The sequence below is a fragment of the Limulus polyphemus genome, unplaced genomic scaffold, assembly GCF_000517525.1.
Source record: "Limulus polyphemus unplaced genomic scaffold, Limulus_polyphemus-2.1.2 Scaffold1282, whole genome shotgun sequence".
Taxonomy (NCBI): Eukaryota; Metazoa; Arthropoda; class Merostomata; order Xiphosura; family Limulidae; genus Limulus; species Limulus polyphemus.
The window spans coordinates 25,183-40,076 of record NW_013666892.1 but is presented as its reverse complement, the minus strand read 5'-3'; the positions used below and the strand labels follow the sequence as shown (position 1 = coordinate 40,076).

The 14,894-nt window shown below is 34.4% G+C and overlaps 1 protein-coding gene across 1 annotated transcript in view; it reads left to right on the top strand.

The window, feature by feature from the left end:
- The window catches only part of LOC106462917 (interleukin enhancer-binding factor 2-like), a 39,639-nt gene that overhangs the window by 6,237 nt on the left and 18,508 nt on the right, over positions 1-14,894 (top strand). The window contains exon 2 of the mRNA XM_013922884.2: positions 4,796-4,908. Within this exon, the coding sequence (XP_013778338.1) occupies positions 4,813-4,908 (96 nt within the window). The 5' untranslated portion in view covers positions 4,796-4,812. The remainder of the gene's footprint in view (positions 1-4,795; positions 4,909-14,894) is intronic.

Sequence of the window (14,894 nt, the reverse complement as noted above, 5' to 3'; positions counted from 1 at the left end):
AAATATATATAAATGTATAATGTTACGAGATTTGAGCTATTTAATCTAAACGTTTATGTTTTTGTGTTATAATTTATGTTTATTCTAGAATGAAAGAGGTATAATTTATATTTATTTCCTAATTTTTTATGGTGGTTGTGAGATCGGTGAAATCTACTGAACCCATACAGAAGTTCATTACTGAAAATAACATAAAATATAAAGTATTTTTTTAAGAAATGCTTCATAACTATCTCGACATTATAAAGATTTCACATGTGAAATTTCAAACTTTTCTGATGCATAAAAGTATTTTAAATCTTAAGATGAATATTACTTTGCATGATAGATAGGTAACATGCAAAAAGAAAAAAAATAGACATGAGAAAGACATTGCTTTATAAACCTTAAGACTTAATAAAATTGATATTTTGTATATGAGAGCATTGTAACGTTTAATGCCAAATTTAGTTAAAATTTGCTTACTAATTTAAAAGTTATAAGCATGAAAACTAACAAGAACTAAATGGTTATGAGGTTGGTCCCAGGCACCAAGCCCAGGTTGAAAGAGTTAAGCCAATTAGGTTTGATCATCTTTGTTATTCCTTTCCTTCTTTTAAAAATATTTCTATCTTAAAATTAAAAACAATTTATATTTCACAATTTTCCACATCACCTATTAACTTGTGATCCCAATACCTAATGATAAATCTGGTCTCATAGACTCAAAATTGGCTTTCTAAAAAACTAGTAACTAAACTTACATTTTTTCACTTATGTAGAAAAAATGCCTAACTTAATTGTGCAATGTTCCTCTTTCCCATATTTTCTTCCATTTTGACTCTAACCACATCTTCAATAGTGGTTAATAATAAACCTAGTACAGCATCCGTTCTTCTTTGTTGCCTGACCACTTGTACAGAGAACCATCTTGGATTTCAAAAAACTTCTCCTTCAGTACTTGACTTCATACATCCTCAGTCAGTATACTCTTATGTAACAACCCTCATCTCAGTGTACAGTTTTTCTGACATTTGTTTTATCAAATGGTCTGGCAATTGTCAGTTAAAAACTTCTTACCTTGTAGCTTATTCCTGAGCTTATCACTCTACCATCTCTTTTGAAAAGTATCACTTTAAAACAACGTATAACCTGGAATTTCAAAATAATTCCTGTTGTCATTGTTTTCCATTTGAACTTGAGCCCTGAACTCATACAGTTTGTTACTGTACTCCTACTTTAGAATAATAACAGGTAATCTTATTCTTAACCTATCGTGTCAGAGTTTGAAACTACAACCCACCCTTCTGCCATATGTGGCACATCCATTTTTACTGCATCCTCCTCTTCTTTTTTTTGTACCTGGCTTGAATATTAATAAACTTACTTCAATGCCTAGTGTACAAGATGTAACAGAGGTATTATGCAGGAATAAGTATGAGACATAACATATATGCCAACACTTATAAATTTAGTGTCTGCTGCATTTCTTTTAACCCTTTTGCAATGGGCTTGGTATAATATACACAAGTTTGTATACATGGTTGCACACATTAAGTATTTATACTATAACTTTTAATCCAGTACGTGCATCTTTACAAAATCTGGTATACCTTTAGTAAACATTACACATCTTTTGTACACAAAAAATCAAATTTTTTAATGAAGTGTTTTTACTAAAGATTTATTGTGAATATATCAAGTTTGTTTTGTTACTAATCCGAGTGGAAGTGATTTTCATGTTATGATTAAAAATACTATTCTTCATCCCAAAAATCTCAAATTTCTTTTGTATATTCTTTAAAACTTCCTAAATACATTTCAAACATTTGTTTTCACTAAAACTATATGTTATCAGTTATTTAATGATATACTTGAGTCTTCAGCTTGTAGACAAATCCTAAAAAGACAAGTTGTAAAATTAGAAATAAAAGGAGCAGCTGTGCCTTTTATCGTTATTATTGGTCACTAAGTTTCCAAGTACTTCTCTTATGAGTTTGAACTGCTAAACATTTCACATTTATTTTATGTGTTTATTTTACTGTCAATGACTAAAGTAAAACCCTGCTGAAAATAAATCAATAAATCGCCTGTTTACGTGACAACACCATAATACAATATTCTTGAAAGCAACAAAGCACACACGAAAACATAGTCGACTAGACCCCTGCTTCGAGAATAGAATGTCTAATGTATCGGATTATGTATGTATCCTACAGTGTTCACAACAAGACTTTTTGAAAGTAACAACACTGCACTTTGAACCTGTCTAAACATTTATTATGTGGTTTGGTGCTAAGACAATAAACATTGCAATTCTTTGAATATTGGTAATCCTTTTGGGGGTGTTTGGAATTTACCAGCATAGGTGTACAAAGATGTTATTTGAGTTTCTCATACTACTTATCACACTCGTTTAGTTTCACAAGCATTATAAATCTAGTCTTCCTTGGAAAACATTCTTACTTTTGCAGCCAAAGTGTATTTACTAATAAATGCTTAAATTTTAGTCATTTTCTTAAAACATGAATAATAAATAAAAATTACATAGAAAAGCAATTATTTCTAGTACTTATGAGAAATTATGGTGTGCCTTCAGTGCTGAGCCTCGTTTATTTTTTTGAGTGGAGGGTGAAGAAATACAATTTTTGTAAGCTTCAAATATACATTTTAGAAAGAAAAAAATACATTATTCTAGTAATGCACCCAAAACATCTTTAACTTTCTTGGATTTACAAATAAAATATATATATGTGTTAAAAAAATCTTTCTCCATTCAGAGCAACAACTTGGTCATTGCCATTCAACATTCTTGGCAAATTATTCTCTTCCAAGCTCTTTACAAACAACTGGCAGAATCACATAAAGCACTACTTGTCCTTTCTATTGGTTATAAACAGACCCTTAAGAAAAAAGGTTTGTAAAGAATGTAGTAGGAGGAGGTGCCACTCTAGTTGATTTGCTAGATACATTGATTTCTCAGCAAATCAAAGTGATGGGAGGTTCAAAATTTATATTCTAGCTTGCCAGTATCTAAAATTCATGTTTCTAATTTCTTAACCACTTGTAGATGAATATAGTAAGCATAAAAAAAATATATATATGCTGAGCAATAAGACATGAGAAGGTGTTGTGACACACACAAATTGATACTTAGCTTTATTTTATTTATATTTTCTTTTGAATTAAGAAATCAAAACATATATAATATTAAAATTTGAAGTACAAGCAACCTTTTTGATATCAATTTCATTGATATATAGTAATAATAATTTTGAAAACAAATCGCTAAAAGACCGTGACATGCGCAGTGAGACTCACCCGTTGCGAAAGGGTTAATTGGTCACAACAAGGTGCTCTTGCAATGCAGGCGTATTGTTTCTATACAAGTATTCCAGGTAACATCAAATGTTTTATTTTTATTTAAAATATAAAAATGTTTACTGTTTGTACAACATGTTAAACTATTCATGATGTCATGCAAGTTATGCAAATTAGTATCAGTAAAGGTCTGAACCATTATTTGGTAATGTGGTTGTGCATAATGTCTAGAACCTTCTAAATGAATATCAAAAGTTTTTTTGGTATTTATATCTTTCTATTTATCTCTTATTGTCTCTACCTTAACACTGACTGTAGTGAAGAACTGTTTTCTAGAATAACTGCAGATTGTAACAGACAAAATTATATATCCTAAATAGCCTCATGTTGGTAATAGGCTCACATCTGCTTTCATTTTATCTTATAACCATGTCTAACTAGTGTAGGAAAACAATAAATCACCAGGCAAGATTATATAATAAGCAAACAATAATTACATCACTAGTATATCCATGATGACAGACCATATGCTTTCCTTGAGGATAAAGTTTTATTTAATTTTTTCATTTGAGATTTCTTTTGAGATTTAAGATTTTAATTGCTTTAGTAAAAATATACAAAAAAAACGGAAAGTTAGCACTTAATCTTAAGGCCTTGTTCACTTGGGTTCATGGTTTAGTAAGCCTGTTGTTTTTCTCATTGTTTGTTGTCCAAAAATAATTTAATTAATTAAATAAAGCTTTCAAATAAGTATCCTAGAACACAGAAGTTTTATCAGGAACTAGAATAAAATGACCCTAAACTACTATAATTTATCGGGCTTTCTAAATAACCTATATAAAGGTTTAAAGAATTCCATTACTGTTCAAACAACTTCTTTAGTCTAAAACAAAACAAATATTTAATTTTTATAGCTTAGAATATAATCTTTATTGGTTGTACACATGTTTAATAGCAATGTTAGAGAAAATTACAGGCATTGCTTCAAATACAAAGGATATGGAGAAGTGTATCAGTGTTTTTGAACAAATATAGAGATATCCCAATACAGCAAGAAAATGAGAGGTTGAAATTTTATACTCTGGTTTGTCAGTAATTTATTGTATGTGTTACTGATTAATTACATTATTAAACAATCAGTTTCACGTATAAGGGAAGAGAGAAAATATGTAAATGAGAAGTTACATTATTGTGACTCACAGGTGCAGATTGAGAACTTATTTCAATATTTCCTTTTAAAATTAAGAAATTAAACTTTTATATAAAATTTGAGTAATAAATTACATTTTGATGCCAAGTTTTTTTTAGATTTAAGTGTAAGGATGTGCACTGAGATGTTATTTGTTTTACTTCAATTACCTGATGGGAATTTATAGTTCAAGTTGCCAAAACTGTATTTTCTACCATTCTAAGAAGCTTTTTGAAAATTTTATGGCTATTAGCATTATTTTTTTTACAGAATCATGTCTTATGATTTTTCTATTCTTGTTTTCAGATTTCCATATCAGAAAAATGAGAGGCCCCAGAGTAGGACGCAAAGGACGTACACGACCTGGAAATTTTAAGACAAAATTTTTTGTCCCTCGTCCTCCATTTGATTTTTACTTGGTAAGAAAAGTGGATGGTAGTTTGTTTTTAGCAATTTATTAAACAGCAAGCATTTGTTGTTGCTTGAAAATGAAGCAAGTAAGTACTTGTATTAGAAACATACCTGTAATGACATGACATGAAGCAGTTGATTTTAGTATGTTATTGACTCAGAACTGTAGGAGTCCCTAGGACTCACAAAACTATATCTTGAGAGTTTCTTGGCATATTTTAAATAGTTAGTGTCAGAAGCTGAATTGGCTACTGGCTGAAGTTTAAGTACCAAAAAATGTTCAATATCTTTGCTTTCATGCAGGCCTCAAGTAACAATACAATTTTTTTGCATCATATTCCAACCATATAAATATATTTTATAGGTGCAATGGTTATTTTACAGGACTTCTTGACAACAAGTTTTATAAATGTAAATGAAATACTTTAAGATTTTTTTTTTTGTGCTTTCTACGAGTTATTTTTGTCAAACGAAAACAGAAATGTGTTATTGTGATGAATGATGCTTAAAACCATTTGTGAACATTTTGCTGGCAACAGCTATTAGAGGATGATGTAAACTTTATTTGGGGAGATTTTAATGTTTTCATGAGATTATTTCTTTGTAAACAGCTCATAAATTTGGTAATGTTTGGAAGCAAGTATTTATCAACTAGCATTGTTAAGTGTACTCATGTCACTGATGCTATGTTTTTTCCAAAACATGCTTACCTCCTCTCACACTACAGCTATTACTTGATTGCTAGGGTTTCCTTCCTTTGCTTACCTAAGCATTGGTCTGATTTTTTCTCACTTGCTCTAGTCTTTTATTCCTCACTTAATTACCCTTGGTAATATGTCTCATGACACTCTCCACCTATATCAATGCATTCTCTATTGTGGTACTGTATACAAGCACCACATTCAGATAATATTATCACTTTTTCTTGACAAAGGGTTCCCTAATGGCTTTTTCTGTACTTTGAGCATTCTTCATGCTATATAGTTGTTTATTTGTTGTTGTTTTTTTGTAAATAAAAAAAAAATTCGTTTGGCAAGCCGATAGACGCCATGAGTTCCCAGATTATTGTTTCCAGCAGGGAGCCAAAAAAAATATCTCCTATCCTACCCCTTTTTTCTAGCATCGCTCAACACTCTGCATGGGGGAGTCACTCAGTTGAGGCTCTCCGTGACCTTATTCGTAGTGAGATGGAGACATATATTTGTTCCAGTAGTGTTTCTCCAGGAGGTCTGAGGCTGCACTTATGGGCGATCTTGGACATTCTGGAGAGAATTTAGATTTGATCTTCCCAGTGCCATCCTTTATTCTGTTGGCTTCTCAGGAGACCTTCATTCCCTAAGCCTGTGCACACTCCATTACACGAACAACTGATTACTGCTGGCACCATCTCGGAACATCACATCCATATTCTATTTCCAGAAACAACCAAGACAGGCTTTATTATCAGAGCCGAGAAATCTATTCCTACTCCACCACAACATATCCATCTGGGTGTATTTTTCAACACATCTCAGTCAGGCTCAGCTGTCTTCCATCCAGCTCCACACTATTGAACAGGCAATACTACTTACTCATCTCTCCTTCTCTTATTGTGCAGATGGTTCTTTTACTTTTGGGGAGGTGGGCATCACTTGAATTCTTCATTCCTTTGGGATGAGCACACATGAGATCCCTTCAGTGGTCTCTACACAACTATTGAATCATGAACAGTGATTCACAGGATTCCCCAGTCTCCTTATTCAGGATCAACATCTTCGATCTCGAATGGTGGCTAGATTGGCATAATACTATGATAGGTGTTTCTCTGCCACCATCTCCTCCAGAGATTCATCTCTTCTTGGATGCCTCACTTTAAGAATGGTGTAAAAGGTCAGGAATTCCAGGGCCTTTGGATGTACAATGAGGCTTTCCTACACAATGTTTTAGAACTTCTTGCTTTTTAAAGGGTGATGTCTCAAGGTCTGGACTTATTAAGAGGAAAAATATTCATGCTTCACAGGGAGTGTCTTACATTTCCCATCAAGGGGATACTTAGTGCAGGGCTCTGTTTACAAACCTTGGATCTCATTTATTGGACCTATTACCATCATATCATGCCACTAGCTTGCCATGTTCAGGTGGTGATGAATTTGGTGGCAGATCAATTGTCTTGACAATATCAGATTCTCTCAACAGAATGGATGCTGCTTTGCGAGATTGTCCATTGGATTTGCTCTCAGGTCGGGACACTGTTTATTGATGCATTTGCCACTAATTGGAACACTCAACTACTGGGATTTTGGTCTCCAGTTCCTCACCCTCGGGCATTGGCAATTGATGCATTAAGTCAGGACTGGAGGGGATTGAACTCCCATGCCTTCCTACTGATGTGTATGTTACCCACAATACTAACTATGATTCTTTCAACCTCTTGTTAGGTTCTATTTATAGCACCGGATTGGCTGGCTCCACCCTGGTTTCTGCTTCTGTATTACCTTCAGGTGTGCCCATCTCTTCCACTTCCTCTTTGATCATTTCTGTTGTGGCAGCCATAATTCGACATTGTACCAGCCATCCTGAAACTCAAGCTTCATGCATGGAGGTTATTGCGGTCCTTCACACGGCATGGCATATTGTGAGTACGTTAAACCCACTTTGTCCAGAAGTGCTACCATAACTCGTTTTTTGACCAGACTCTTTGACAAGGGTTTTGCATTTTCCACAGTTGCCTTATATAAGGAAGCCTTATTGAATACTTGAGACAAACATTATTATTTGTTCCCAGTGCTCTCTGGCCTCCTCAAGTCATTTTGGGTCCTTCATCTCAAACGACTGTTCCATTTACCTAATTGGGATATTAAGATGGTATTACATGCTCTTTCTCAACATCCATTTGGGCCCTTAGCATAAAGTACCATGTATCACCATTCCCTTAAGGTTTATTTTTTGTTGCTGCTGGCCTGCAGACATCGCTGGTCAAAATTGCTTGCACTGCATGTACACAGGACTCTTTATCATTCTACCTACATCCTCCTATACTCAGAAAGGTCCTTCTTATCTATGACAGTGGCAGCCAGAGGAGGGGATAAATCCTTTTCACTGATTTATTGGACCTCTATTTCTCACCTCTATGACCGATCAGATCCTGATTGCTTGTTATGTCCAGTGAGGGACTTTAAATATTAGGTTGCCTGCACTAATGCATTTAGAGGTGCTAGATAATGACTATTTATTCGTTGGTATCCTTCAGTCTCCTTGGAATTATCCCTGGTTACTTTTTCGAGTTGGGTATGAAAATTGATCCATATCGTTTATTCTGTGCTGTCTTTGGAGATGAGGAGACTTCTGTGAGTCATTTCTCATCAGATTCATCACATTTCTTTGTTCATAGCAGCCCGGTTGAATTTTTCACTAGAGGACATTGTGCTGGCTGGTATGTGGACCTCTTCCATTACTTTTATCTCACATTATTTGCATGAATTAGCAGTATCTTCCTATGAGGGTTTTTTACTACCCCCATTAGCTATATTAACCACATCCACTAGATTATAAGGAGGTGTGAGCATCTTCATTACTAATATTGTCTCTTCTTTACTTTCGAGGGTCACTTACCTCTTTTTCACAGGATCCCACTCTGTGGTGAGTGTTGCTCAGGCAGGTGTGCTTTTATCAAACCAACTTCGTGCTAGCAACCATAAAAAAAATATACTTTATCTAGGTTGCAACAGGTTCTGTAGAAATGGGTTGTTCCAAAAGACCATCTTGAGGCAGTCCGGTTGGTATTACTGTACTTATTGCAGTCCAAATGCCCAAGCCAACAAAATGGGATTTAGGGACCATTGCCCTATACTTCCAACTCCGAGCAGTGGAACCTTGACAATCTGGTTGGGGCCTGGCCAATGGTGGTAACAATTCATGTAAACTTCCATCCACAGTGCATGAATTAGGTTCTGGGTGAAGAGCATACCTGTTCTGCATGTAGTGTGGTTCCCCCATATGTCTTTTTTGATTGGCTCTCTGATAGGAGTCTTTTGGTTTCCTCTGTTGTGGGATGTAGAGCAGTGTTATCTGCCAAGTTTAAGTTTCCCCAATTTGCTTGTTTTCCATTTGCCAGTCTTATCCATGTTGTTTTTCATTTCTTTTGCATTTTCTGTCCTCCCCACCCTGCTTCCCTCTGGTTGTAACCTCACTGTGGTCCTCCATGCTCTTATCCATCCTCTGTTTAAACCTTTGTCTTCATGTTCATTATATTGCCTTTCCTTGAAGTCCCTTTGCCTGCTTTTGGTGGTGTGTGGACATCATCATTCTGATATGTTTGCCGTGTTTTGTTTCATAGTTCCTAGGTCCTCCTCTTTCCTGATCGTTCCTTTATGCTGAAGACTTTGGCAGCTCAAGAGGGTAATTCTACCTTAACACCGATTTCTCCTCCCTTCATATCCCACCTTTATGACCATTCTGATCCAAACTGCCTCCTTTGCCCAGTCAGGGCTCTCTGATTATATACGACACACACTGCTTTTTTTCCATTGTTTCCGAGCCTGTTTGTTTATTCTGTGGAATCCTAACCTCTTCTATGGGTTGTATTTGTTAGTTAATTTGCCTGGCATATTATTGTTGCCTTTTTCATATTGCTTCCTATCAAATCCATCACCTTACCATGTCCCTGGCTGCACATTTCCATCTTCTCTTGAAGCATATCATCAGTGCTAAAAAAAAGTTTCTCTGTGAATGGTAAGTACTTCATTCTTTTTCTTTGCAGAACCCTTTATCATATGATTGGATCCCACTTTGTGTCGAGTCTTGCCTGACCAGGTATACTTAGTCTTATATCTACACTATATGACCTGTGATCATATACCCTGCTAGATGACTATGATGTTGAGGCTTTTCGTACCACAGACCTGATGTACAATTCCAGATACTTCCAGGTGTTGTTTGATCGACTCCATCAGTTTATTCTCTGTGCTTTCAAAATACAATGTCATAACACATAACCAGGTCATATTACACCCACCATTGAGATGGGGTGTTCCACGGGACCACTCTTAGGTATACCTCACGATCTTTTGCTTCATAAGTATGTTTGTCCTGGACTGTACACTCATGGAAAGGATAGCTGCCCATCTCTGATGATCCATAGCATTTGAAGCTCATCCTACCACTGACCTGATGTACAATTCCAGATTCCCCCAGGTGTTGGATGATACACACTGTCAACATGATTTCTCTGCTTTTCAATATAGGGTATCATGATCACCCATTGCACTGTCTCCATTGCTGTGATCCTCTAGACTCTCCAATGCAATTTTTCCCTTCTCCTTCTAGTGGAGTATGGGAGTCCCTGCCAATTATCAGTTCCTAGCTGCTAGAGAGATGGATCATGGAGGCCTACCGCTCAGTTGAGCGTAGGGTGGTGGCATTCTGCCAGTGTAGATGGTGTGATGCTCTTCCTGTAACAGACCTGATGTTCAATTCCAGATGCTGCCAGGTGTTGGATGTAGGTCTCTGCCATGCATGTGTGTGTGTGTGTGTGTGTGTGTATATATATATAAATTCAAAACTCTATTTAAAAAACCTTCGCACTTTCTGGTCGTTATCCAAAAGTCATAATGGAGATTCCTTGTGGTAATAGCACCCAAAAGCATTGGGGATATCCTATCTATCAGACAAAATCCAAAAAGCACATTAGAAACCAGTCAACAGTCGTGGAAAATTCAATAAGGGTACAGAGCTGAGTGCTTACACCCACAATGTCTCAACTCTTACTGTTTTTCACTGTCTACAGTCAGTTGTGGGAAGGCAGTTACCCTTAAAAAATGTAATAAAGCTAAAAGTAGAAATAAGATAATATTAAGCAACCCAAAAAATATATATTTCTACTGAGCCACCCTCCTTCCTACAGGATGCTTGTTTTCACAAGTGTTTGGATAGTTACCCTCCTTCTATTGCAGACTGTGTGATAAATTCCCAATGCCATCCCATATAGCTGTCCCTTTTCTTACCATCCCTTGGACATCAGTTCCCAGTGGATCTGATGTTGGAGGTGCATACCTGTGGAGGCAGGTACGGAAGCTCCTTTTCCCTACCTGTACCCATTCTTGAAGTGAATGGTAGAGGACCTTCTTCCTACTGCTGCCAGGTGTTGGTTGAGGTTGAACTCCCCTTTATGGTCTGTCACACCCTAGCCACTCTACACCGAGGTGGTCCCATTGTTTCTGTAACTTTTCTTGGGGTTCCTTTTTGTTTCTGCCAATTCCTAACAGCCGAAGAGTATACCTGGCTAAGAAATGGTATGGTATCCCACAGGTGTGTTGTTTTTAGTTCCTTTTCATACCTCATGGGTTTCCTAATGGTGGATCATCTTCTCACCAACCCTCCACCTGTTCAAAGTGGGTTTCTAGCTTTTTGTGAGAGGATGTGAGCTATCTTATCAGACGTTAACATTTTCTTAAAACTGAAAATGTATTTCTGATAGGTACTTACATCTTCTAACATTTCCCACCTGTCCTCACCACTTCTGCTGTGGTTTGGTGTGATCTAACTACTCTCAAAGTGGTTAACAGCTGCAAGACTAGAGAAGGTGCTAGTTAAAATAGGAGTAGTTTCAAACTCCTGTTGGTGGAGGGTTGCTGCATAATCATTTGCATGATAGTATACAGATATGTTAACATACATGAGGGTAAGAGGGAGTATCAAGGCCAGTGATGAGAAAAAGTTTGTGCCAGTAGAGAGCAGTACAAGTCAAGAAAGCTTGTTGTGAGAGGATGTAAATACTTATGAAAAATACATTTTCAGTTTAAGAAAATGTTAACTTTCAAGTTGAAGTATTCAATTTGATCATAAACTGATTATTTACACCAAAAAAGTCCGTAATTATTAATTAATAAATCAAATTGATCACGGTTTTTGTTAATTCAAACTTCTGGGTCTTGTAATCATAAGAATTTGAATGTAGATAATATATCAAAGTTTAGTATTATTTAAGTTTTGAGTTTTAATTTTATAAGGAAATATTTTTTAAAAATTCTCAATCTCCCTTAGCATGAAAACTGTGACGTTTGTTATCTAGGTCTTCTAAGAAGTATAAAATTTAACATAAATTACTCATTATCATGTTATCATCAGTGAGGCAAAGCATAATTTACATAGCCTTCTGTCTTATTTAGTTACAGAGCAATAAAATAGAAAATCAGACCCCTCTTGCCATGCCCACCTGTCACATCCTCACTTTCAGAACTTGCCAGTACTTCTCTCTGACATGTCAGACTATATTATTTATAATCAATAGAAAGCCAAAGTTTTTTCCTATCAAATGACATATTATATTATGTTGTTTTCTGTACAGGGAACATATTGATAAGCTAAGCTGAATTTTTAACAGCTTTTGTTGCTCAGTTAGAAATACAGAAAAATTGTGGTAGTTATGGAACATTGTTTCCTTTTTGCTATTTTGGTTATTATTCCGTGTTCTTTGGTGCATTATATAATTAAATAAAAATTATTTAATGCAGTAGTACTATTAGTATAAAAAAGTAGGGTAAAATTTCATCGACTTTATTTCTTGTTTTTCATGTGTATTTTTTATTTATTATTATAAAAGTAACTGAAATGTAAACATTATAAACTTTTTAGGCTAGATAAAGTAAAATATTTAATAATAATAATTTTTATGAAGTATGCTAATGAGTTGTCCATACATTATGTAATTCAATACCGTAATGTGAGCTGCACATTCCCCACATGATTTGCAATTTATATAGTGCTAATATTAGTTAGACATTGTTCAAAAGACAATGAAACAATAAAATTTAAGTATAAATAGATATATACTGTTACAAGCTTTAAGCTACTTAGGATAAACAATTGTAGTTTCTGTTATACTTTGCAGTCATTACAGATAGCAGATAGGGGAAATTTAGAATTATTTCCTAATTCTTTATGGTAGTTATAAGGTCGGTCAAATCAAACGACCTCATATAGAGTTAAATATTATACCTCAAAAGCATTATAAAATCTTGTCTGTTATATGACAGTGTTTTCATATTCCTTGAGTTATGCACATATTTTAGAGATAAATGACAAGTAGTTTTAATTTTAAAATCTTCAAGGTGGTTCTTTACTTTCAACTTGAAAATAATTTGTAAGATGTCAAAGTTTAGTGGTTGGTACACAAGCAAGTCCTTACAATAATTTGTTTATAAACAACATGTTAATTAGACCGAAACAAATCATAAAGGAAAACAAAAAATCAAGTAGACACTTCTAAGTAATGCTACCTTATAAACAGAAGATATTTTCATGTTTATTAAAAAAGCTGTTCCTTTTATCCTCTTACATATTGTCTTACTTTAGCACTTGCCGAGGGTAACCAACATGTAGTGTACATTGTAAATAAAAATTTGATGATGAGGAACCCACTTTGAGACTAATAATGCTTGGAGATGACGTGAATGGGTAATGAAGAAAACTTTAATACAAGTTTAACAAAACAGCAAATTTACAACGTTTTGTCATCATCAGTTTATTAAATTCATTCTATGGGACTCTTGAAAATCTCACTGGAACTCTTGAAAAAATAAGTTGATAGTCTGGGACCCTAGTGAGAACTCTGTTGATAATACAACAGCTTTCACACCAAAGTCTATATCTCATGCTTCTCGATGTCACCATGATAGGCAATATTTTATAATAATTTAAAACTTTATATTGTTATGGCCATAGTTTATATAGAAGTGAAGAATGAAACTTTAATACTGAGAAATATTACACTAAAATGCTTTATTATTTGAACTATTATTTGTATGTTTGGTGCAAACAGTTTTTATTTGGCATTCAATTTTTGTTATAAATTGAATATTGATTGTAATTGTTCTTCAACCCTTTCTATTCAGGTCACAGGTGAAAGGCCATGTCATCTCATTTGTTGACTCGCATTCAAAATTTTATTGAACTACTATATTTGAATTTATGTCAATAAGTTTGGTATCAAATTGTAGATTATAATTCAAATCTTATAACTATATATTACTCAATTTGTTAATTTAAAAACAAATATTAAAAAACACAGATAAACATTGATTTTTGTGTGTCATGTGGTATGTTGAATGCAATACTGGTTCAAATTCGATATTTTTGAAGACAAAATACTAAGTCTATAGTTTCATATGAAATAGAAACTTAAATTACAGATATTGATAAGCTAGAATATAAAATAAGAACGTCTTATTATTTGCTAAGATATTGCTCACGCTAGGTACATTAGAAAGGCTTAGAAAACGACTAGGGGGACATTGTGAGCTTCTGATTGGTTATTCATGTCACTCACAGTGTTTATAATGGAGCATTTCTAAAAATGAAAGGAGGTAAGCAGGGTGCCACTATGTTGGATTTATTATATCAAGATTTCAATGAGGTAGTTTGTGTCTTTAGTCTGCTCAAAATCTCATATTTTGTTAGAGTAAAATGCATCTTAGTTACTAAGCTTGATAAATGATAGTTGAATTCTATGGTATTGATATAGTAATTTATGATTTTCTATTCATCAAATGTATATATAAAACCTATCCTCCATGTGCAAAATTTGTAAAAGCTTAGCAACATATGTCAAGCAGCAACCGAGTACAAAGGTCGTAACTAGAAGAGACAATTGTTTGCGTTACTTCTTTATTTACTGTTCTAAAACACAGCCAAGACAAGTTACTTTGTACAGAGCAAAGGTCACCTTTATGTTATTTAATACAGTAACATGAGCACCCTGAGCCGCCGCATCTTTGTAACTTCTGTATTGTTAGCTAGGCACAGGTGAAAGAACAATATAATAAAAATAATAAATATATATAAATGTATAATCTTATGAGATTTAAGCTATTTTGTTTAAACATTTATATTTTTGTGTTATAATTTGTGTTCATTCTAGCATGAAAGATGCATAATTTGTTTATTTACTAATTTTTTATGGTGGTTGCGAGATCGGTCAAATTTACCGAACCCATTTAATTACTGAAAATAACAGATA